This window comes from Mustela erminea, chromosome 11, assembly GCF_009829155.1.
Source record: "Mustela erminea isolate mMusErm1 chromosome 11, mMusErm1.Pri, whole genome shotgun sequence".
NCBI lineage: Eukaryota > Metazoa > Chordata > Mammalia > Carnivora > Mustelidae > Mustela > Mustela erminea.
Window position 1 is genome coordinate 49,506,543 of NC_045624.1, and position 26,048 is coordinate 49,532,590.

General features: G+C 43.8%; 1 protein-coding gene and 1 long non-coding RNA gene across 7 annotated transcripts in view; one reads left to right on the forward strand and one right to left on the reverse strand.

Annotated features, from left to right (window-relative positions):
* The window catches only part of LOC116569289, a 33,628-nt gene extending 24,072 nt beyond the window's left edge, over positions 1-9,556 (forward strand). For all 4 annotated transcript variants that reach the window (XM_032305433.1, XM_032305436.1, XM_032305434.1 and 1 more), the window contains 3 exons: positions 5,511-5,640; positions 7,150-7,623; positions 8,595-9,556. In XM_032305433.1, coding sequence (XP_032161324.1) covers positions 5,511-5,640; positions 7,150-7,623; positions 8,595-8,646 — 656 coding nt within the window. In that variant the 3' untranslated portion in view covers positions 8,647-9,556. The remainder of the gene's footprint in view (positions 1-5,510; positions 5,641-7,149; positions 7,624-8,594) is intronic.
* LOC116569290 lies at positions 9,170-25,283 on the reverse strand. Of its 3 annotated transcripts, none has more exons than XR_004276956.1 (4): positions 25,143-25,283; positions 22,038-22,109; positions 10,810-10,915; positions 9,170-9,350 (listed from the first exon to the last, which is right to left on the reverse strand). It is a non-coding gene; the product is annotated as an uncharacterized LOC116569290 (long non-coding RNA). The 3 variants fall into 3 exon arrangements; XR_004276954.1 differs by lacking the exon at positions 25,143-25,283 and adding an exon at positions 23,864-24,678; XR_004276955.1 differs by lacking the exon at positions 25,143-25,283 and adding an exon at positions 23,864-24,678 and having other exon boundaries at positions 22,038-22,242.
* Between the last annotated feature and the right edge of the window lie 765 nt (positions 25,284-26,048).

The following is a 26,048-nucleotide window of genomic DNA, read 5'->3' on the forward strand; positions in this document are numbered from 1 at the left end:
AACCTGCCCCGATTTTCACTGGTCATAATGGCATTACATGCTCATACCAACCTACATCCTATATCCTTCACCTGGTATGGGAATAAGACCACCGTGATTGGCTTGAACACACACTATCTCCTAGAAATACAATGTGAGTCATATTTATTATTTTAAACTTTCTAGTAATCACATTAACAACAATAAGAAGACATAGGCGATATTAATTTTAATAGTATATTTTACTGACCCCAAATATATATAAAATACTATTTCATCATATATCCAACAAATGATTAATGTTATATTTTACATTAAAAAAAAAAATACCAAGTCTTGGGGAGCCTGGGTGGCGCAGTGGGTTAAAGCCTCTGTCTTGGGCTCAGGTCATGATCCCAGGGTCCTGGGATCAAGCCCTGCATCGGGCTCTCTGCTCAGCGGGGAGCCTGCTTCCTCCTCTCTCGCTCTGCCTGCCTCTCTGCCTTCTTGTGATCTGTCAAATAAATAAATAAAATCTTTTAAAAAATAAAAAAAAATACTAAGTCTTTCAAATCTAATGTATATTTACATTAACAGAACATCCCACTTTGGATTAGTCACACTCTGAGTGAGCGAGAACCACGTTTCCAGTGGTACTTTCTGGGACAGTGCGGGTCTAGATCTAACAGGATTTGGCTGTGTACTGGAAAGGGGTCCAGCCTCCCCTGAATTCATGGCCCCTCAGAGGAGGGAGAACAAAATTGGGTTCTCCCAGCAAAGAAGAAAAGGTGAAGGGCCACAGGGGTGGCAACTCTAACCTGTACCTCTTCTCATACTCCCTGGTTTGAGGAAATTACCACCACCTACTTAGTCAGCAAGAGAAATAGGGAATCATTCTGGACTCCTTTCTGTTCTTCATTTCTCGCACACAACCAGTCCTAAATGTTTCTCAAATGTGTCTTCTCCTCCTTATCCCATCTGCCATGGCTATGACTCAGAACTTTCTATCACAATCCCACCTGAATCTGATCATGTCACTGACTTCTGTAAGGCTCCTCAGGGCTCCCCAAATTTTCAGGACACAATTCATATCCTTTAGCACAGCATGTAACATTACGCTTGGCTTTGTGCCCATGGGCACTTTCCAGTCTGGCCATGAGGAGCTGTGCTTGGAATATATTTGCTCTTTTATGCCTTCATCATTCTTCTGTATTAATCCTTCTCTTTAGGTTACCCTCTTTTTCTTTCTCCTTTCCTTCTTCCATGTTCTTCTAGCAAGCCTTCCTTACCTTTCTTTCCAGGTAGGATCAAGCACCATAGAGCTATATGCATCCTCTGCTCTAGGACATGTCAAACTGAATTGTGCTTGCTGTACTGTTTCCATTAGATGGTGAGCTTCCTGAGGGTAGGAGCTGTGCTTTGATCGCTCTAACCCCACTGCATAGCACATATGGACTGCTTGTCACAATACCTGGTGAAGTAGAGGCTCCATGTCTATTGGATGGATGGATGGATGGATGGATGGATGGATGAATTCTATTCTCCTATCTAGTTTTTTTCCATCTATGATTGGAAAGCAGCCCTTCCCATCTTCCTGCCTTTGAAAACTGTTATTTTCCTATGGCTGTCATAACAAAGTACCATGAACTGAGTGGCTTAAAGAACAGGAATTTTTTGTTTTTCAGTTCTGCTGGATAGAAGCTAGGGTTGGTTGGTTCCTTTTGAGGATTGTGAAGGATAATCTGTCCCAGGTCACTCTCCTAGCTTCTGGCACTCAGGCATTCCTTGGCTTGTAGATGGCAGCCTTCTCACTGTGGCTTCCACCTGTAGATATCTGTGTTTCCACTCCTTATGAGGACACCAGTCAAATTGGATTGGAGCCCATTCCAGTGACCTTATTGTAACTTGGTAATCTGCAAAGACCCTATTTTTTTTAAATATTTAATTTATTTATTTGAGAGAGAGAGATTGAGAAAGAGCATGAGAGGGGAGAAGGTCAGAGGGAGAAGCAGACTCCCATGGAACTGGGAGCCCGATGCAGGACTCAATCCTAGGACTCCAGGATCATGGACCTGAGCCGAAGGCAGTCGCTTAACCAGCCGAGCCAACCAGGTGCCCAAAGACCCTCTTTTCAAGTAAGGTAACACTCGCAGGAGTTAGGGTTTCAACATCTTTTGTGGGAGACAATTTAACCTATATCAAGACTCATAGTTGAAGTCAGGTGTATTTATTTTCTATTGCTGGGTGACAAAGCACCACGAATGTAGTAACTTAAAACAACACACACTTAATATCTCATTTCCATAGGTCAGGAGTCCAGGCACCGCTTAGCTGGAATCCCTGCTCATTCTCACAAGGCCCCAGTCAAGGTGTTGACCAGAATGTGTTCCCATTTGGAGGCTTGGAGAGGGTCTGCTTCAAGCTCATTCAGGTTGTCCTGGTCCTACCCTTGTCCTACAGGACAGAGTGCTCTGGAGTCTGCCTGCCATTCCCTGCCCCACGGTCCTCTCTGTAGGCAGTTCACAGAGGGGGTTTTGCTTCGTCATGTCTTGTAGGGAAGAGTCTCTCTCTGTGGCTCCAGATGGAGTCGCTCCCTTTTTATGCTTTCTCTCTCTCCTTCTTTCTCCAGTTATGGGAGCAGCATATTCTACTGCCGTATTCTAGTGATCATAAGCAAGTCACAGGAGATTATATGGGGAGGTGACCCCTGGTCATAGTGGGTGTGTTTCTTTTTGGGTCTCCCAACTTGCCCATAGCAGCTTTGTTCTGCTGCCATCTCACAGATTCAACAAAATCTGCCAAGGATTGTGGGGAGGAAGAAGGAATGGGGGTCATGCTCAAGAGATTCCGGTGGCCTCAAAAGAGCATAATTTTAAAAATTAAGCACGAATTAAATTGATTTTCATCTAATATTAAATCAAATTAAATATTTAAGTTAAATTACTATTGAGTAAATAGTAATTACATTAATATTAAATATTGACAATATTAAATATCAATTATTAAATCAGATGGAGTATTTATATGCAACATTTAAATAACATTTATGAAAAAGCAATATTTAATATTGAAATAGTCGTACAGTCATCATCATCATCATCATCATAGCTGATAGCAAGGGCTGACCATGTGCCAAGCATCATTCCAATGCAGTGTAGAATATGGTATTTCATTTCATCCCTACCACTGACCTATGCAATGGAAACTATTATTATTCCCATTTTACAGATGATGATACTGATGTACAGAGGAGCCTGTGAAAATGTCCTTAAGTCACACTGAAGGTAGAGCTAAGAAATGAGTTTCAAATTTCTGAACCCCACAAGATTGCTTGATGGCAAAACCCACATACTTAACTGTTGAGCTTGACTGGCTGCCCTTGGAGTGGTGCTTCTCCAAGGATTAATGTGGACACTGCTAGCATTTCTCTGTGATTCTCTTTTCCAGTCTTTCCTTAGGACTGATCTAATTTTCATGAATGATTAACCCATTCAAATCACAGAAAAAGGTATAAACAATTTACAAGGCAAAAAGGATTCGTTTGTAATTAGGTATTTCTTAGCTGGTATTGCTGACATTCAGATGGTTCTCTACAGTGGGACATTTTTTCAAGAGATTTACTTCTTTGAGAGAGAGAGAGAGAAGATAGCTAGTCCCAGGGTTTCTGATTCAGCAGGTCTGAGATGGGAACTGAGGTTCTGGATTTCTATAACACTGAATGATAGCTCCAAATGATATGGAAGAACATAAAAGAGATGGTTATATCAATAAAGACAAATCCTGTTTAGTGTATGTTCTTGATGTACTCATGGGGCAGACACTGGGTTACATGTAAGGCAGCAACAGTGCCCAACTGAGAAACCAAATTGCACGGGTCACCTTGCAGCTGGTCCTGCAGCTTATGACACAGTTTGGGCCAATGAAATACGAAATAGAAGTGTTCGTGAGTATAGTCTTTTGGAAATACTATCATCTTCCTGGCTAGGGGGAAAAAAGAAGATTCAACTTGCCTTTGCCTTTTGTACATGGCTGTTCCCTCTTCATCCTGTCTGGAGCTTAGATGTAAGCCCTGGAAGGATGGTGGCCATCTTGTGACCACACATGGAGGATAGTGGTCTGGGAAGCTAGCAGGTGGTTGGTTTGTTGAGCAACTACACCAGTTCTGCACTGCCTACCTTTTTTAGTTGAAAACAAACAAACAAAAAATACTTTCCATGTCAAGTTTTAGACACTTTCTACATTTGTTTTAGTATCTACATAATATTCCATTTTTTGGATATACTGTAACTGAATTTTGTGAATCAATCCTTCATTGATGAACATTCAAGTTCTATTTTTTTTTTCTTTTTTGTACATATGAAAAAGAACACAACTTCTGAGGTTTGTTCTGGGAAAGGGAAGACTTGGCCATCTTCAGCGTTTCTGCTCACAAAGACTGAAGTATGCTTGTTTCCTGTCCCAGGATAATCAGTGTAGGAACAGGAATATAGACGTGTAGTATATGTCTGTTTTTTCTGGCTTGAATAAGGAAATTCCAATAATTGATTATAGAGTTCCCCAAATCTGTGTCATTTTAAGAAATACTGTATGTTTAGTCCCTTCTTATAGTTTGGCATAAAAAGAAGGTCAGAAGGTTTCTGGCCTCCCAGAAAAGTCCAGACTTCTCTCTCATAGGAGTAAAAACTTGGACAAAAAGACACACATTTACTGCTAAAACTAATTTTCAGAGCTGGTTTAGTCTAAACCATACAGAAAGAAATCAAAATTTAAAAGTTTTCCAAGGACATGATCTTATTCAAAATGAACCCAATTCTCTTTTTAACTCTTCTTAACTGAATGCAGTTTAACTTAACTGCATTTAGAGTTGACAACGCCCTCACAGGGTTGTCTAAAATAATGGTGGATATTGCTTTACATTTGTATTAATAGACGGATCATTTAAGAAATTTTTGTCCAAACAAAAGAAGCTGACTACAAAGGCAAATTGATCTCCTCTTTTTCTCGGATAAAAAAATTTGCCAGGCATTAAAAATGAAATGAAACTTCCTCAGTTTCAAGTATTTGAAGCCCCACCACATCCCCCAGTAAATAAACGTATAACCAGTTTCCCTTTTTGCTTTTGCTTTTCTAACGGAGTCTGGATCCCACTATTGAATAATCACAAAGACTTTATGGCACAAGATTCCAGAAGTTAGTGAGCCCTTAACTACAAGCAAGGAAAATTACTGAGCCTTTCAAATGAGAAAAAGCAATGATCAAACATCTTTTCAAAGGAATGTTAAAGACTCTGGGATTGTGTGATGTTCTAGGAATGCGCATCCTTGTTTATCTTTGAGTGGACCTACAACTGCTTAAAACATTTACAGAAAGCTGACAGTAATGCAAATAACCCTTGCCTATAAAGATACAATTAGTTTGTCTGCAGAACGTAATTGATTAACGCTCCATTGGTGGACCGTGTTTTACAAATGCATCTCAACATTTCTTCACTGTATTTTCCTTTGTGCTCTATTTGTAATCTGTATTTATAATTTGTTCATTCTTTTCTGCAGGTCAGCTACCGCTCCTCTCTCCGCTAACCATCCTCCATGCATCTCCTGTTGTCTTTTCTGGAGCCTCTTTCTGCCTGCGGCCTAATAACTTGGTATTCCCACTTGAGTCATTTGCTGAGACTTCAGGAAGGTGAGTGGATGAATGTGTGTATTCTGTCTTCTGGAAAGTCTTCCACGCTTTCTTCTTTTACATTTTCTGTGATAGGTTGAATCGAATCCCTTCAAAATTACTGTGTTGAAGTCCTAACCCCCAGGACCTCAGAATGTGATCCTATTTGGAAATAGGGTCCTTGCTGATGAACTTAGGTAAGATGAAATCACAGCAAGCCCCACGTCCAATAAGACGGGTGTCCTGAAAAGGGGGAAATTTGGATGCTGACGCATACACGGCAAGAATGCCATGTGAAGACTGTAGTTATGCTATGAAAAGCCAAGAGACCCCCAGAAAAAAGGAGAAGGCCTGGAAGAGATCCTTCCCCAGCTCTTCCAGAAGGAACCCACCTTGCCCAAACCCGATTTGGTACTTCCGGCCTTCAGAACAGAGACAATACATTCCTGTTGTTGAAGCCCTGCATCTTGCGGTGGTTTGGGATGGCAGCCCTGGGAAACCAAAACGCTTTCAAACTCTCCTTTTGAAGTGTGTATTCTTGTAGGTCACCTCAAATCTTTTAGGGCAGAAGGTTGAAAATAAATAAATAAACGTAAGATCGAGGCTTTGGTTACACCCAGCAGCGGTGTCCTGATTGCTGGTCGGTGTGCTGGGTTGGGCAGGGACTGTTTTGTCGCTCAGTGAGGCTCCTGGAGCTTCGCTCATATTCAGTACGTTGTTAGTATAACTGAATGTATCTGGTATTCTTCACTTTCTTTCAAAATTTAATTTGGAGAATTTTTATAGCATCTCTGATGGGACTTTTCCACCTAAATTTCTGAGTCTGCGTCAAGCAGGCTCTGGGCTCTATTCCTGCCTTGGGGGCAGGAAAACTCTAAACAAACATGAATCGGGTGTGGCTCCTTCTCGCCAATAATCAGCACTGTCTTCTGGGTTTTATTAGCGCCCCCCCCCCCCCCCCCCCCCGCGATCCTCCATCCCCTCTCTGGTCCTGGTGAGAGGTTTTAAGGAAGCAACACACATCCAGGAGTGATCTCGCATCGCTGGTGTCCCGTTAAACCGCCTCTCTAAAGGAGAAAGTTGGCTACCCTTGGAGATGGAGGGTCACGCTCAAAAATCCCTGCATGAAAGATGCTGCACATTCATGATGTGGCCACTTGACATATCGGTCATTTCTTAATGGTATTTTAATTTCTTCTTGAAACCAGCTCTGTGCTTGGGATGCTTTCCCAGTCAGGTAATATGGGAAGGGCAGGCTCTTCAAGGCAAACTCCCCGGGAGCAGCCTTCTGAAGCCTCAGGACGGCAGTGGCAGTCCTGTGCCCACTCAGCAGGTCTCGGCTCTGGACGGCAGTACCTGGGCGTCTGGAGCTGAGGCTAGAGCTGGGAAGACCCGGATGGGCACGAGTGTGCTCTGTGCCCAGCATGCACTCCATCCCTTGCTGTGCAGCTGGGGCCATTTGCATCAGCCTGTGCTATTTCTGACACTTCATACTCGCTCAGAAAGAACCGTCTCATTTTCTGCCTGCAGCTGCCCACACGGATCTGGCTGCCACCGGGGGTTTCCGGCAGGCCACCACGCTGCCACATCACCTCGGATCATTTTCCACGCATTCTCGGTGGTTCAGCCACCCCAGCTGAGTGGGGATTCATGTCAGCACAGTCATTCATTCAACCACTGCACAAGCAGCACCTACAGTGCGCCACACACACTGCTTGAAGCCCGGGGAATGCTAAGACAGATGAAGTGCAAATCCCCCCCACCCCCCCACCCTGAGCAGCTTGCAGACTACCAGGGAGCCTGGCAGGAGACTGATTGCGTGGATTCTCTGCCCTCGGTGTTAGACTCTACTCGCTCTTCTTTCTGTTTTCCAATGAGATCCTTTGCGGAAAGCTGCCACCCAGCAAGCTCGTCTTTCCATTCATTGTCAAACTTTACAACCAGACTGCACCTGGTCATTGAAGCTCCGCAGCGCGCCTTCTCGTCTACACACCCGCCCTTCCGGTAAGAGCCCGGGTCACACCTGCCCCTTCCCACTGAGGAGTCCACTGCCTTTCCTCGGGTTTCATTTATCTTTTGACCCAGTACAACACCTGTCTGTCTCTGCAGATGGTGCCTGTTCTGTCCTGGAAGCCTCGATTTCATCCTGACCTCCCTTCTTTCTGAACCAGAACCCAGTCAATTCAAACATGGTCTCCCCCAGCTCATGAGAGGTGTCATGGTTTCTCGTGCAGCATCTTTCATACTGATGCCTGGCAGTGTTATTTGAGTTGTATTGTGACTTGACTTTTCCTGTAGATCACACATGGTCCTTGTTCTCAGAGCTAATAAGTAACCTCTTCTGTTGAATTTGCTGGAACTGAGGTTAGAGTCCACCCCCACCCCCTTCTTTTCCGTTAGTTGACTAGTGTGCCTGGCCTGGTCTGTGAGCCCTCATACCCTTCCCTGCTCTGCTCTATATTGCAGGAGACTGACCCCTGCAGGCTGAGTTTCCTAGGATCCTGTGTCAGCTGGTTTCTGGCTGAGTTTGGTCAATGGAAGGCACCAATGGGAACTGGATGGTGGGAGGAAGGGAGAAGCCATGATATTTCTCCTTGTCCTTCCTTGAATCCATACATGATCCCTGATGGCTTCCATGGCCTCTCCTTCGTGGACGCAGCACCCCACTTCCTCCCCTAGTCTAGCACACTGTAATTCCTGCTTCCAGAGGGTGAGCTGGTTTCTGGATTCTGGTAGCACCATCTACTCCTTTTGCCCCTCTACCCTAGCGGTGGTAGCAAGTTCTTGCCACTGCTAATTTCTGGGTTGCCTTGTCACCTTCTAGCAGCTGCTCAGAAACCAAAATACTCAAAATGGTTTCTGCTTCTTGGCTGGGCCATGGCTGGTTTAATTATTCCTTCCTTCCTCCTTCCCTCCCTCCCTTCCTGAAAATAGCAGAAATTATAAGGGGATTATTTTTGGATTTTGTGCCACAGATTGTCTTCCCAAGGCAGAGTACTACTCTTTGAATCCTTCATACTTCTTTGATCTCCCAACATCATCACCATAACCCATGAATGAGATGTCTGTGGCCGGTCTGGGACCCTCTTATCCTTTCCCTACTGCATATACGGGCACCTATAGAGGACACTCTCTATTCCAAAGATACAAATGAAAAATTTGGAGATGATCTATTTGTAAATGGTCAACTTGCTGGAATAACAATAATACAGGCCTGGTCTTTTGAGAACTACTGATTATTAAAGACCAGAGAGGTTGCCATGTTCTTCCTGGCTGGTTTCACTTCACCTGGGACTGACATTAAAGCAAGTGTATTGTTTTGAGTATGGATACAGGTTCTTCCTCACATCTGTCTGTTGGGGACAAACTGGAGCATGAACATCAGAGAAAAGGCAATATTATTTCTTCAAAAGTACGTATCCCTTTTGGAAATAATACTTGACGACCTTCTTCTTCTTCTTCTTCTTCTTCTTCATGTCACGGAATTGCTAGTGTCATTAGCAGCAAATTTGGCTTGTGGAGCCTTCTATCTGCCATGCTAGTAGTCGTTCTGTGAAACGCCGCCTCCTTGGTAATACTGAATCGCACTGTTAGATGGCGTCACTCGAAGAGATAATGAGAAGTGAAGCAAACGTTATATACGCCATCCTTCCACTCAGCTGTAAGAGCTGTTCTTCTATTTTCTTCTGAGGACTGATTATTCTCCATCTCGTGGCAATTTCCATGTCATTCTTTGAAAAGAAGTAAAGCAATATAATGAGAAGGCAACAAGCACTTGTCACTGCTGATCCCTTCACAGACACAGGGATGGATTACGTTCTGACATATGTGCCACAAATACGGATATGGACGGAAGCTGCCCATTGCAAGAGTCAACATGTGTCTGCCAAAGCAAACACAGTGACGTTCTATTAAAGATGTCTGTCTTTAGAAAGCACTGAAGTGTACCACTTTTTAAAAACTGATTTTTAAAGGTTATTGTCAAATCTTTTGGTTTATTCTCCCTGTTCCCTCAGAAAGGAATAATTTCTTACTCAGTTGTCCTGGCAGGTAGGCTTGGAATAGGCATGACATTTACCATGCTGTGGCAAGCTATGGTAGACCAAGGGAAGAGGGGATAATGTTGCTGAGGGTTTTATGAAAGGAATTGGATAGCGTGGAAGCGGAGCCAGAAACCCACACTCCAGGGCAATTTCATAACGATCACAGCAGGAATTTCTGTGGTAATTTTGCGTATATATAACTTTCATACCTAATCTTCAGTGCTTTGCACAAGTGGCCCATATGTTTACCCCCGAAGCATTTTTTTGCCTCCAACTGGAACATGTTCAGAAACAACCTATGACATTTTCATGTTCATAAGCTAAAAGCACCCATATCTATTCCCCAGCATAGCCACACATGTCCGTTTACTTCTGGTTCATTTTCTGTTCCATTGCCATTTCACAGAAATAGGTTGAAAGGTGCCCTAAAGGTGATCTTCATGGCTCTCAGTCAAGTGCAGAAAGCCAACCTAAAGACAGAGGCCAATTGTTGGAAAAGGTCATTGCTGCTTTCATCAGCTGACACATGAACCGGTGAATGGGTGCCTTATCAATGGGGAAAAAAAAAAAAAAGCCACAGGCAAATTCAGCATGCTGCATCCTCAGTTTTGTATCCTGGGCAGGTTGGAGATCAGCCTTGTTTCTGGTGAGAGAAAGACAGGGAGAAGGAGAGAGGAAGAGAGAGGATTTGCTTTGGCTGAAGCAGATGTTTTGTGGGTTGTATTGTGTGTGTGTGTGTGTGTGTGTGTGTGTGTGTGTGTGTTTGAAACAGGATAAAATTGGGTGGAACAGGAAGACACACAAGCTTTTATTGAAGGAAAATATGCTGGTTGCTAAAATTTAGGGCTTCATTTTTAATGATTAAATTATCTCAATGGAAATACTACTTTTGGCGAGGTAATAAGGTCAGAGCCAATGGCAGTTACTATAGGTGAAACCCGCGTTGGGGAACCCTCCAGGAAGGATGGGCTGCGAGGTGGCTGAGCTTTGCTGAGGCTGCGCCAGTCTCTCACTATTGCTGGATGGCTCTTTGTCTCAGAGGGACCACACCCTCATGTTTGCACCTCAGTAGAGTCCCCTAGTGTCTTACTGAGAGGCCCCTTTTCACCACAGAGATGCCCACCAGCCCTTATTTGCCTAGGCTTACCTAAACATCATTGGAAGGACTCTGTTGCTCAGGCTTTTTGTTTTTGCATTGTAGATGTTCGTGCAGGGAAGCTTACATGAGCCAGCAAACTGGAGTCTAGTTGCAGCTGTAATTTCAAACATTCATAAAACAAACATACCATATATATATGTGTGTATATACATATAATTTATACAAATATATACTTATATATAATTTATATTTTTAAGACTTGTAATAAATATATAGTATATATATAATGAATACAATATTTATATTTCTCTATATATTTATATACACAGGAAGACAGCCCTCTAGACACCGAAGTTTCAACCGAAAATGAATTGTGTATGAGGATTTGGGCACTCTATTTATTTATTTATTTATTTATTTGGATGGATTTATTTATTTGACAGAAAGAGAGAGAACACACGGGGCAGAGGGAGAGAGCATCTTAAGCAGACTCCCCACTGAGCTCAGAGTCCAAGCTGGGCTGGATCCCACGACCCTGAGATCTCAACTTGAGCAGAAGCCAGCTGGGCCACCTTGGTGCCCGGACGGATGACATTCTTTTGTAGTTCTCCCTTGAGTAACTTCGATTTTCTGCCATGAACACAAAATCTATGTGTTTCTGTAATAGGGCACCCTTCAGAGGACTAGCACAGCATCTGCTCATTGTCTTGCAAGGACAGTGTTTATTATTAATAATTAGCTGAGTTAGACGGTTTCACCACCTGATTTTCATCCTGGTTCTGCCATCAAGCAGTAGCTGTGTAACCTTGTCTAGATCACTTATTGTTTTTTGACTTGGGTTTCCTGTTCTATGACCTAAGAGGATTAAAATAGATCAGTGAGTCCCAACCTGTAGGCTTCAGCCTCTTAGTGAATTATGAAATCCATTTACTGAGTTGTGATCAGCATTTTTTAAAATCTTACACAGGCTCTACGCTCAGCATGGAGCCCGGTGTGGGACTTGATCCTAGGACCCTGAGATCATGACCTGAGTTGAAATCAAGAGTTCAATGCTTAACCGACTGAGCTACCAGGTGCCCTGGTCAGCATTTTTTTTTTTTTAAGACTAGTATAAATAGTATTAGAGCGCATTCCTTGTTGTGGGACTAAATGTTATTTCCAAAAATTTTTGTTTCGGTTAAATCTAGGTTTACATAGTCATGTGTGTATAGCACTGCAATGCAAAAGTTTTTCTTACCATGAGGTGATGTCAGAGAGGCTTGAAAATACTGAAATAAATGAGGTCTAGGGTTAACTACGTTAACTACGACTCCCTGAAATGGGGCCCCGTAGTCACGCTGTTATGTGGAGCAGCGCATGTCATCTAAGGACCCAGAACATGGCTGGGAGAAAGGGAGTGGAGAGGCCTATGTATCTCCCCCCATGGGGATGAGCCTCTAGCTCACTGAGAGAAGGACTCTCCAGAGAGTGCCCCCTGTTGGCCCAGCCGAGGAGAGGAGCGTCCAGGGCACCAGTTCACCCAGAAGGTTCTTCAGGACACTGTAAAGATTCCTATAATACTACCTTCTCACACTTTGGTCCCTTCCCTTCTCCCCTGCAGTCTCCCGACTTCCCCCAAAGAGCTCCCAGGAGGGAGAAATGATCAGGTTATTTTTGGAATGGTCTCAGGCCCGAGAAGAAAGCACCATTGCATTTTTTCTCATGTTCTCTTTGAAAAGCCAAAGCACAAGACCGTCGCTAACAAAGTGAAAGATCCCTGTATGGCTGACGACTCGCAACGCATGCACTTGAAAATCAACAGCCCTGTCTCTTAAAAAAAAAAAAAAAAAATTCTCACACAAAATGCTGCCCTGGTTTCATTTATTCGGGAAGAGATTTGGTCTTTACATGAAAAGACCTCACTCCTGTTAACAAGATATATCTCACAACTGAACTTAACAAAAAAATGTTGTCGACCGATCCCTCTCCTGTTTCGTGGTGGAGGTGCGGGCTGAAGAGGAAGGAAGATGAATGTCCTCCTTGCCCTGTTCTTCTCCCTCAACTTGATAAAAATACATGGTTGGTAATATCCCACCCTTCTCTGACTCCTCCAAAGGAAGGGGGTGTCTGTGTCTAATTTACACAAAGGTGCCAAATGAGCTATATGGGTGTCAATTTTTTTTAAGATTTTATTTTATTTATTTTACGGAGAGAGAGAGCACAAGCAGAGGGAGCGGTAGGCAGAGAGGGAGAGAAACAGGCTCCCTCCTGAGCAGGGAGCCCAATGTGGGGCTCGATCCGAGGACCCTGGGATCATGACCTGAGCCAAAGGCAGATGCTTAACTGACTGAGCCACCCAGATGCCCCTTGGGTGTTAATTCTTGATGGCAAAACTCTGTTAGATGCTGTAGGAAGATTGGTTGGAAGTGTTACTGAAGCGTAAAGGGGAAAGCGACTGAGTGGTGCCTGGTCAGCCAAAAGGAGGGCAGAACTCCAAGCGAGAGGAGCAGAACGCTGGATCTCGAGGTATTGTGCGTCCTGCAAAAGGCTCTCCTGTGCTGGTGTCCCTGAGTCTTGCAGTCCCAATGCCATTGGTGAGTAGAAGTAAGCCTGAGCATCAGTACCAACTCCGACAGCCCAACTCATATGCAAGAAACAAAACCGAATCTGGAGCAGAGCTATCTGGGCTGTATAGGTTGGTTAATTTCAATGGAGCTGTGTTTACAATATACTCATCAGCTTTTGCTTTAACAACAGAGTCCCTGATCCTGGAGAAATCCAACACTATCTTGTGACATTGACAATATAAGGAGAAATAAAATTATAAAAAGTGAATCAACCTAGAAGATTAAATGAATTCCAGCATAGTCTCCTCTATTTCCCCTTCTTTCATTTTCTTGGAGAAATGAAGTTTCTGACTCGCTTGGAGGCTTTTAGAAAGTACCATATGATTCTGTAGTCAAAATAATATTTTTTAAAGATTTATTTATTTATGAATTTTTGCGAGAAAGAGGGAGAAAGAATGAGAGAGAGAGAGAATGGATGGGGGGAGGGGCAGAGGGAGAAGCAGGCTCCCCGCTGAACAGGGAAACCAGGGCAGGACTTGATCCTAGGACCTTGGGATCATGACCTGAGCCAAAGGTGGCTGCTTAACTGACTGAGCCAAACAGGAGTCCCTCTGTAGTTAATATTTTAAAAGAAATTGCTTAAAAAGGCATAGGAGCCATTTACATGGTCTTTAGTGAAGGTGACTTTTCTCCAGAAATAATAAAGTATTATTATTTAGAGGCATATCAGGTTGGCAGAGATTGAGACACACAAAGAAAGAAAAATTCATTGAATTTGATGATAGGAAAAGTGTATTTTATACACTTTAAATAAAAAGGTTTCACATATTTTGACTAACAGATTATTTCTTTAAAAAAATAAAAAATTCTCACAAAGAATGTATTTCTGAAAGCAGAAGCCATCTTTTTTCCTACTGTATTTAGGGGCAGGTTTAGAATGTTCTTGACAGTTTTAGTGCCTGCTGGGTAACTCTTTGCTAGATATTCAACACACTGTCACATGAAAAAGTACTAGAAAATTTCTTTTATGCAAGTTTGTCCTTCACTGTCTTTCTTTATATCATCTAATCTCAGCTCATTTATTGACTCATTTAACAAATATTTAGAGAATGCTGACAACATGTGTGTGTGCTGGTTCTCTGGAGACCCTCTGGGGTGAAGGACAAAGTTTCTGTCCTCAGGGAGCTTATAGTTACCAGGAGAAAGGGGAGACAAATCATGCAGTACGCAGGTCAGATGGTCAGAGGAAGGGTAAGGGAGGGTGGGAAGCTCTGAGTGTGGGGTGGGGGAATTATTTCATCTAGTTCGGGGCAGGGCTCCAGCAGAGTGAGTGGCTATGCCATTATTTTATCACTAAAAAAAAAAGCCGGAAAATGCCATAGAGTGGAGAGAAGCAAGAGGGAGGGAAGCCATAAAAGTCAGGAAAACAAATATGTCCAGACCCTTTAGCCTCAATGGCAATGAGGTATTAAGTAGATGGAAAATCAGGGGGAAAGGTTCTGAGAATTTAATACTAGCCTCTCTTTTGAGAAGTCTGTGCTATATGGTTTTCCTGAGTCCTTGGGCTTTTTGATGTCTCCTGGCAAGAGTGGCTTCTGGAAAAACAAGCTCTTCCTCATGTTAGAGCAGGGGAGCAAAACAGGGGGGCAGAAAACAACACAAGAGCAAGCACCTGGGGGGCTGATCAGGGCCCTCCATTCTTTGTAGGATGGCAATCAAGACCCTGTAGGACATCCCAGCTTGGAGAACTGATTCCTCAAATCTCTCCTCCCTCGTAAAGAAAACTGAAAACCTGGAGAAAAAGAAGAGTGATTCTACTAGAAATGTACTGTTACTTTCATGGAACACAAAACTGAGGGATTTCAAGAGAGGTCGAGGGTACTTAACGGTGTGGTTCTTCGATGCGGGCATAGTGGGAGGTTGATTTTCAAAAGGTTCTAAAGGTTCAAAAGGGGGCTTGTACATCTTCAGCAGAGTATTAGCAAGCTATGATAGGTTTCCCTTTTTAAGATCAGCATCTGAAGGACAAAATCAGCGCTGATTCTGAAGTTTAATGATTAGAAGCTGGGGGTTTTCTAACTATGGTGGTAGAGAAGTTAAATAGCTTGAAATTTGTAATAGAACTGCCTGGTGATTTGTAAATGGGAGATACACCTGATGCCATTTGATCAATATAGATAGATTTTTTAATGGGGGGGGCATTTGCACTTCACTTTGGCCTTACCTTCAGATGCTCTAAGCGAGCACTTTTGTGTGCAAATGAAAATCAGATGATCACCTATGTGACCCAGCTTCTCTACTTCTTTGGCTTGGAAATCACGATCTCTATTAATGTTTCGTTTAGAGCACTTTGTTTGGCAGAGAATCTTTAGGAAAAACCTTTCCCACCAGTGGGTTTGTTTCAGGAAAACCAGCAAGCAACAAGCAGGTCTGACCCGCTTCTGGGAATAAATCGCCTCCTACAGTCTCCCCATTCAGTTAAACTAAACAAACACACTGAATAAAGACAGACTAGCTGGACAGGATTTTGAGTCGGGTTTCTACTTTAATTCTACTTTAGATCTACTCCTCTCTGAAACACTGTATCCGACATCAACTATGAGATAAAGTTTATCCAGTTTTCTTGTTTCTCCTTCCCCCTCTTCATTTTTGATCTATTATACTGAGCTTTACCTCATGTTTATAAACAGGATCTGAAAAATGTTCCCCTTCTCATTTGACACCAAGATCAGATTGCATGGACACAGTTCTTGTAAAAATAACCTACGGATAGGCCTTCGTGTGTGTGCCTCTCTCACTATGTATATACACAATGCATATATTCCATGACATGCAAATATATGTATATTATTTATACATATAGATACAATATATATCTATATATACACTACACTACAATATTCATTTATATGTGTGTATACAAATATATACACATATATATACCGACATACACATATATATACATATATATATATTCTAGCTTAAATTCTGTACATTGTTTGTAATCAAACAATAGTCCCTTACAAAGTTTCTAATACCTACTTTAAGCCTTTAGCAGTAATGTACTTGAATTTTAACACCAGTCAGTCTTTGTGAATAACTGTAATGCAATGTCTTAAAATAATTTGAAACCATAATGAATTGCCATTCTTGTAGGTTGAAATGGGTCAACTATCAGCAACTTGATACGGTACAACCTAGTATAATATCCACTTGCTCTGCAAACACTCGCAAGCCTATGGTGTACATTAGGCCAGCTGCCAGGAAAGATTAAAAATTGAGAACGAAAGGTTCTCCCTTGGAGCCTCTAGTCTATGTATCACAACTAGGGTATCAGTTAGAAAGTGATCTGTTCTTTAGGAGGGAAGAGCAGCCTCCTGGTTTGGAGGAGCAGACCATGCTTTCGATGGTAATTCCCTAAATGATTACAGTACCTAGAAGTCTAGAGAATCTCATGACAAAGCCCCATCCTTAACAAGCTTTAGTGTTCCCCTCCCCAGAAATGGGGCACCTGGGTAGCTCAGTCGGTTAGTGTCTGCCTTCGGCTCAGGTCATGATCTCACAGTCAAGCCCCACGTCAGGCTCCCTGCTCAGTGGGAAGCCTGCTGTCCCTCTCCCTCTGTAGCTCCCTGTTTCTGCCTGCTCTCTTTCTCTTTGTCAAATACAGAAATAAAATCTAAACAAAACACAACCTTTGGTGTCCCAATGCCTCCTGAGTCAAGTTCAGAGCCCTTAGTTTGGCATTCAAAGTACCTATCCAACATTATTCCTTTTCCTTTATGTCTTTACCACTGTCTTCCCATCTGTTTCTGCTCTTCCTTCCTCCTGCAATGTTCTTTCCTCTGACTTGAATGGCAGTCAAGAGTAGTTGTTAAACGTGTGGTTGCCGGACTCATAGTGTTTGTGTTCAAATCTCAGCTCTCCGCTTATTAGCTCTGCAACCTCTGGCAAGGTGTTCGATCTATGGGTGCTTCAATGTACTCTGCTGTACAAGAGAGATAATAACAAATGCAACCTCATAGGACTGTGTGTGTTAAATAATTCATTATATGTAAGGCTCTAGAACAAAGCTTGATTCAGAGTAAGCACTCAATGAATGTTTATTAAAATTTCTGGAAGTCCAAATCTCACTCATCTTTCTAGGCAAGGGCCATCTTTTCCCCAACACCTCCTCCAGTTTCCCTAGTTTTGAGTTCTTTTTCTGGTCTCTTGTTTCTTGAAGCACATCCGTAACTCTTGCATAACTAGGCAGGTTTTGAACCCATGGCCCTGAGATGAGGACTTGAGCTGAGAACCAGAGTGGAACACTTAGCCGACTGAGTCACTCAGGCCCCCCCACCACTGCATGATGCTTTTAATTTTATTCACATCTATATCTTACCTTCTCTACTAATCCGTGAATTTCTGAAGGCATGAGCTACATAACACCGCAGTGCAGTTCTGAGCTCCTGAAGACTCCACAAGTGAAAAGCACAGTCAGTCCTCAACAAAACTATTCTCACTTTAGGTTCAAACACCAGCTGCCCCATAGGAGATCCCCAGGCCACCTGCCCTTCTGATCCACCAGCTACAAATTCAGGGGGTCTCATGAGCTCCTGAAGTTTGAGAATTCACTAGAAGGACTCATAGAACTTAGGAAAGTGGTCTGCTTATGATTACAGTTTTTAAAAAGATTGTAAATCAGGACTAGCCAAACGAAGGGACACATAGGGTAAGGGTCCCAAACACAGCTTTCGTGTCTTCTTAGTGTGGGCTTAGGATGCATCATCCTCTGGGCACACCGATGTGTTCACTAGCCAGGAAACTCATCTGAGCTTTGGGTGTCTAAAATTTTTATTGCAGTTTCATTATTTGGACCTGATTGATTGAATCATTAAATCTCAAGTTCTTCTTTCTTGCATGGATATCAGGTTGCTATCATCTGGATCAAAGACCCAACCCTCTAATTACATAGTTGGTCTTTCCCTCATGACCAGCCAGCCCCCTGAGTCATCTTATCATCATGAACTCAGGTATCTGTCTTCCTGAGGTCCACCATGAATAACAAAGGTACCCCTATCGCTCAGAAAATTCCAAGGACTTAGAAACCCCTCCCAGGAGCCAAAGACAAAGACCAAATTCTTCATTACAGAACAAAAGCCACATCTGATTTGTCTTCGAATTCCCTCCTGTGTCTAGTAATTTGCACATAATAGACACCTATATTTACTAAAAGGATAGGCAAAGGTGGAGTTTAGAAAGATAACTTTAGGTAGCATGGATTATAAAGACCAGCTAAGATTACTGTAATAGACCTCAGGTTATTTTGTTGACTTTTTAAATACTCTTTTGGTGAGACTGAAGAAATAGAAATCTGAACAAAGTTAAATCATTCTATCTCTCCCCACTACCCAAATACAAAGTCCTGCATTGCTTTTCCATATCTTGAATTTATTCAAGAGCTTTTGCAGGGAAGTTAAAGGTGGTCTTGAGTGTGAAGAACTTTGGCCTCTCATTATTTAACTGCTAAAAATAAATAGCTTGTAAATCATGTTGCAAAGAGAAATTGTGCTCAGTATTACCATTCATAATGCTCTCTTGGGATCTTTGAGCTTGCTTATTGTGATGATGCATTCCCAACATCTATACCCAGTGATACTGGGAATTTGTTTCAAAATAATCCTGAAGGGGGTGTGGGGAGCAAAATAACAAGGCCATTCATGAGTTAATAATTACTGAAACTGGTGATGGGTAACAGATTTCATTACACTCTTTGTATAATTTTTAGAAAGATTTTATAGAGTATACTTATATGGTATTCTTTTTCCATTTGTGTATTTTAGGGAATTTTTCATGATAAAAAAGTCAACAAAAAAAATAACTTCGCCTCCCAAACTGAAGACCTCACACAAAGTAGTGAATGAGTCAGGGGCCATTTCACAGAAGGTAGTGAGTCTTAAACAGCAGTACTCCACCCAGCTGATGTGTCTCTAGTGTCCAACGTCCAAAGATGGATGTAAGTGCCGATGTTCGGATGCCAGGTGTCAGTGCTGCTCCGAAGACCCCTCAGCCATCCTCCCACACACACCTGGCACCAGCTTCACTTGGCAAACCCAATGCAAGCCAGTCCTCCCATTGGAAACTACTGGTATTTAAGGCAGCCCTGAGTCCTGATAAGTGCTCTTCACTGAAGGAAGGAGAAAACCAAATCAACACAGCTGCCTTGTTCTTTGGAGACCGCGGCATCGTGGCTTCAAAGATGGAAGTCAAAAGTAACACAAATGCCAGGGCTCTGCAGGACTTCGACACCAAGCCCCTGGGGACCATGACCAGATGGACGAACCATATGAAGTGACTGAGGGCAAGTCAAGGGAACGGGGAATGGGATTCTTCAACACTGAAATCAGAACTGTAACGAATCAGGGGGGTAACCAATTCACCTGGGCTGGAGAGGAAATTTATGGACCGTGTATCTCGGCCCCTCCTGCAGAAGGTGTGCAAAATACGGCTGGGTCTGGGGGGCCCGCAGAAGACAAGCTACAAGAGACTTCTGGAGGTCCTGCTTCTGCGGGCATAAAACCCTTTTCGGGGCATGGATCTCAGAGAATAGGAGGTTCATTGGGAGCATAAACTGAAAACAACTGTTGCACAAACCCACGTGGAGGTGGCTGTTAAGAAGTCTGTTTAACCAGGAGGATTACAACTAGCAAATTGGCAACAGAGTTCGATTTTATTAGTCTGGAAGGAATCTAAGCTAAACTGTAGCATCAACTATGAGCAATAAAGCACCCCGGACCAGAATACAGAAGCCCCTGTGCACTATTTTTTTATATATATTTTTATTTATTTATTTGACAGAGACAGACCCAGCGAGAGAGGGAACACAAGCAAGGGGAGTGGGAGCCGGAGAAACAGGCTTCCCGCCGAGCAGGGAAGAAACCCCATGTGGGGCTGGATCTCATCAGGACCTGAGCCAAAGGCAGCCGCTTAACGTCTGAGCCACCCAGGCGCCCCAGCACTATTCTTTTTTAAAAAATTTAATCAAATGTTTGTACATACAAAAAATACATCTCACAGATATGCAAGTTATGAAGCATAATGAAATGAACACTTATGAGCCTGACCAATTTAAGAACTGGAGCACGACCAGTTACACGCCCCTACCTTCCTTCCCTCTACTCCCTCAGCAGTAGTCCCTATCCTGAATTCTCCACTTACCATTTCTTTGTTTGTTTGTTTGTTTTTTAAATCACTTATTAAGAATCCCTTAAAAAAATACATTGTTTGATTTTGCTTGTGTTTGACTTAAAAAATGGTATCATATTTGTACTCTCCTGGAATTTGTTTTTTTCCTACTTTTTTTGTTTTAAAGATTTTATTTGACAGACAGAGATCACAAGTAGGCAGAGAGGCAGACAGAGAAAGAAACAGGAGGAAGGAGGCTCCCCGCTGAGCAGAGAGCCTGATGCGGGGCTCGATCCCAAGACCCTGAGATCATGACCTGAGTGGAAGGCAGAGGCTTAACCCACTGAGCCACCCAGGTGCCCCCAGACTTGTGAATTTTTGCCAGCCTAGTGAGTATAAAATGGTATCTCACTAAACATCTCACTTAAATTGCATTTCCTTGTTACTAATGAGGTGTCACATATTGACCTATGCTTATCTGCTGTTTGTTTTTCTTCTTTTGCTTATGCTTTGTATCCATTTCTTTCTCCTGTAGGGCTGGCTTTTTTTCTTACTGATTTTTCTAGCATTCTTCATACACTAAGAACTGGAAGGACCTTGCAAAATATACAGTTCATCTCCATCATGTGACTGATGAGGAAAACTGAAATGCAGAGAGGTAAGAGAATCTGCACAATAGCACAATTTGTGTTAGCAGCTGTGCTGAGAGGAGCACCTAAATATTTTAACTCCAAGTTAAATTATTTCTTCATTATACTACAAAACCCCTCTTTATTCATTTGTCTCATTTTCCTTAAAATTTTTTAAAGTACCCCAAGTGATATGTGTTAATGGTAGAAAAAGGAAAAACAAACATAAGCAACAAGACTGTAAAAATTTAATCCCACCTTCTAGATGCAACTACTGTTTACAGCCTGCATTTCTTTCCAGATAGTAACTATAATAAATAATTATTAAGGAACACTTACCATAGGCTGACTAAATTGGAGTGCTTACTATATGTCAGGCACTGTACTAAACACTTGACACGCATTGATTCTTTGATGTTCTTCACAACCTCATGACACAGATTGTCACCATTTTCCTGAGTATGATAGATAAAGAATGACAGCTTCCCAAAGATGTCCACATCCTTATCCCAGGAACCAAGAATATATGTCATGTTACATGGCAAAGGAGAATCAAGGTATCAGATGGAATTAAAGTGGCTAAGAAGCTGATCTTAAAATAGGGAGAGTGTCCTGGATTACTCAGGCAGGTCCGAGGGAATCACAAGGGTTCTTAAATGTGGAAAAGGAGTCAGTATGGGTGTGAGTAATACAGTCTGAGAAGCCTTTGACCTTTGGGTGCCTGGGTGGCTCAGTCAGTTAAGCGTCTGCCTTCAGCTCAGATCATCATCCCAGGGTCGTGGGATCGAGTCCCACATCGGGCTCCCTGCTCAGCTGGAGCCTGCTTCTCCCTTTCCCTCTCCCTCTGCCTTCTGCTCCCACTGCTTGTTCTCTCTCTTTCTGTGTCAAATAAATAAAATCTTTAAAAAAGAAAAGAAAAAAGAAGCCTTTGACTTACCACTGCTGGCTTTGAAGTTGAAGGAAGGGAGCATGAGCCAAGGAATGCAGGCGGCCTGCAGAAGCTGGAAAGCTGGAAAAGGTGAGAAGACAGTGTCCTGTAGAGTCTTCAGAAAGGAACACAACCCTGCTGACTTCTTGATTTTTACCCAACATGGTAGCTAGAATAACAGCTGTAAAGATGTCCACATCCTACTCTCTTGAACCTACAGTAAGACAGTTAACAGGGTCATAGGAACTTTGCAGATGTGATTAAGAATCTGGAGATGAGATTATCCTGGATTTGCCAGGTTGGCCCAATAAATCGCAAGAATCCTTTTAAAAAGGAGGCAGGTAGGATTCATGGAGGAGATATGACCACAAAAACAGAGGCTGGACTATTGTGCTTTGAACATGGAGGAAGGAGCCACAAGTTAAGGAATGTAGGCGGCCTCCAGAAAAGGTAAGCAAACAAATTCATGCCTTGAACCTCTGTAGGGAGCATAACCCTGTCCACACCTTGATTTTGGCCCAGTGAAACCCATTTTGGAAATCTGATGTTCCAAATTGCAAGATATTAAATTTGTGTTGTTTTAGGTCACTGTGATATTCTGTTATAGCAGCAATAGGAAACAAATATACCTTGTTGACATCTGAACAAAGCCACACAGCTAGTTAATGGTAGAGTTATGAACTCAAGCCATGTGGCTCCAGAACCCATATCCTTTACCACTGTGAGACATTTATAAATACAGATTTAAATATTACACACATGGCAATAAATGCAAATCTTCCACATTATTTTAATACCCATTCAGCTCTACCATATTAAATAGTTGTGTTTCACACCATATACCATTACCCTATGATATTTACTAAGTTCCCTATTATTGAATACTTAGGTTGTTTCTAATGTCTCAGTATTTTAAAATCGGCAGTGATAAACATCTTTCTAGTGATATTAGTAATTTCTTTAAGAAAAGCTCTTAGAAATGCTAAGTCAAGAGAAGTGCATTTAAAAAAAAAAAAGAAAGAAAGGCCAAATTATCCTCCATAAGATGGCACTGGAATATAATTTAAAAGAAATAAAACACACACCCAGAGCAGGAAAATACCTACTTCCCATTTCCGCAATACATCCTATAATAATCCACTTTTCTTATCCACGCTATATGCGTGACTTAATCGCATTTTTTTGAAGGTTTTATCTATATTATTTTTTTCTGTACAATCATAGATGTTAGGCCATAGAGGAGTTTATAGAGATATTGGGTTTAATCCTTTAATTTATAGACAAAGCTCCTGGACTAGAGAAGCTTCCTTTGGTGGGGTGTGTGTGGTCAGCACCTCCTGGCCTGGCCTCAATTCCAAGGTCTTTCCACGTGGGCACACGAAGAGCCCTGAAGTGGTACTATTACCAATTTTTTCGCTTCAAATCATGCCAGAAATCTCTTGTCCTCACTAATCAGAAGCATATTTTAGGGGCTGCCTATTAATAATGATCTGTAACCCAGTAAAAAAAAAATAAACCCTAGCTAGCCCTTTCCTGGAGGAAGCCTCTTTGTTATTTCCTCATTGTGAAATCTGGTAGGACTGATGGCTTACAATAACTTCCTCCTCCCCAGTGTTACACGTAGGAGTTTTGAGAGCGGATAATCAGAGGTTCTCCATCCTTTCCTTTCTCCCTAAGAAGTGGATCGTTCTCTAACACGGCTTGTGTGTTCCCCAACAGCGCTGCGGTTCCTCTGTCGTGGAAGTTGAGGAACACAACCGTCCGCACCGCTCCTTCCTTCTCTGTGAAGCAAACAATGAAATAGGAAGAAAACACGCTGCCATTTTCTGACTGACCTCAATCGCCGAGGGTGGACCCCGCACGTTACATCAGCAGGCCGGCTCCGTTACACTGCCCTGGGCTGTGCTCGAGCTACTGAAATATTGATTTTTACAGAGCCGGCGCGCACACACTGAAAAATCAATATTCCAGTGCACACAACAGAACAGGAGGCAGAGCCGGGACCAACTCCTAGGCCCAGCGAGCACTGCTGGCAGGCCTTGGCCGAGGAGGGGGTGGGGGGCTAGAGGAGACAAAGCCGGGGGAGAGGCCCCCGCAAACCCGGAGGGGTCAGATAAACAACCAAGTGTGCGGAGGGAGGAGAGTGGAGAGAAAGATCCTTGAGGATAAAACAGTTGGAAGGAGCAGTGATTTATCCTTCCATTGGGGGGGGAAATGGGGAGAAGGACAGAGTAAATTAAGAAGAGAGGATGGGAGGAATTTTACAGGTAAGAATCTTCCCATGAATTTTTTTTTTTTTTTGGCTTTTCTGCATCATTCGGTCAGATTTAGAGGGTTCCCCTTATAAAGATGATACAAGATATTTCCTCACACAAAGGGAAGAACTAGGCCAGCCGAGAGAAGGCTTTATATTTTTAAAAATGCAGCTCCTTTCCTTTTTCTTGGTGACTGGAAGCTGGCAGACATTGCAATAACCATCAAAGAGTCAGTATTTATAATCCGGGCTCTACCTTTGCAATGCTGTTCCTTTCTTTTCCATGGGGAAGGGGGAGGGAGGGAAGGCATCCCGGTCATGTGGCCATTCATCGATTCCTTTTCTTTCTAGAAAAGCACCTTTGGCGTGCTTGGGGAACCACTTAAAGAACTGGTTCCTTTTACATGCCCCGTGACTTCTCAGGGAATTTGGGGCTCCTCAGAGTCACACCTCTACCCAGATGTGGGGAGGAGTACGTGTCCCAGGTTGCACTTTTGGTGTCCAGTGCTGAGCAGAGGGCGGGGTGGAAACGGTACCGGCCTTTCGGTTAGTCTATGTAGACGTGTTTAAAGACAAACAAACAAACCCAGAACTGGCACTTTTAGTTTGCATTTTGGCCTCTTTATATTAGGGGTGGTGGTGGTGGTAGGTAGTTAATTAAAAAGGGAATACTTTTAGCCCCGATGAATTCTTGATTTTGCTTTGTCCTAGAATTCTCTTACCAGGAATCTTGCTTTTAGTTCTAACTCACTGCCAGAGGAGGAAACTGCCCTCTCTCGGACGCTTCCATTTCGTCCTCTGCCCTGCAAGCAGCGTCGCGGCTTCCTCCTCCCTAGCCCAGGAAAGACCCGGGGCCCAACCTGTGTTTGGGCTCAGGTCTGGTCTGGTGGAAGGGGCTCCAAAGGAAGCGGGCGTTCTGAGGCACCTTGCAAAACGGGGGATCCTTAACCCTGCCGAGGCTGCCGGGGAACTGGGGCGGGTAATCTGCTTCCAGAGGAAAGAGCGCCCGGAGAGCGGAGGTGGGTGGTCAGGGGGGCGGGGCAGGATGCGGAGCCAGGTGGCTACCTGGACGGCCCCGCCCCTCGCATCCCCTCCCCGGACCGTCTCCCGCCTCCGCGCCCCGCCCACTCCCGCCCCCGCCCCCGCCCCCAACGCCGCGCGGCCGCTCTATTTGCATAAGGAGGCGGCTCCAGGGCCCGCCCGGGGCGCACGTGACCCCGGGGGAGGCGGAGGGAACCTGCTGACAGGACATGAGCCGCTTCGCGGCTCCCCTTGGCGCGGAATAGCGAGAGCAGCCGTGACCTCCGACCCCGCCCGCCGGCAGCCAATAAGAGCGCAGGTCGTCTCCAAACCCAAAATTTCCACGTCGGCAAAAGTCAAGATGGAAGGGAGCGGAGCAGAGCGCAAAGGGGGGAGCCCGCCCGGAATGTCTGGCGGCCGGCGCTGGAGTGCCAAGCTGGGGAGCTTGCGGCGGGCGCGGAAGGTCCACAGGGGAGGGCACCCCGGCCTCCTTCGGACGGAGCGCGACCACCCGCCCCCAGCCCCAGGCGCCTCTGGGAGCCCGCACTTTGCCAGCCTCCTGTGCAACCCGGCCCAGGGGACGCAGCCCACTGCACCTCCGGCCTTGGCTCTGGGGGGACGTAGTGGAAGGGACAGTGGCCGGAGGTTTCGGGGGGCGGGGAGGAGGTGGGGAAGACACTTTCCAGACCTGTTGCACGGGTGCAACAGCTGTTCGGTGCGGTACGTAGGGGGAGGGGGCTGTTGGG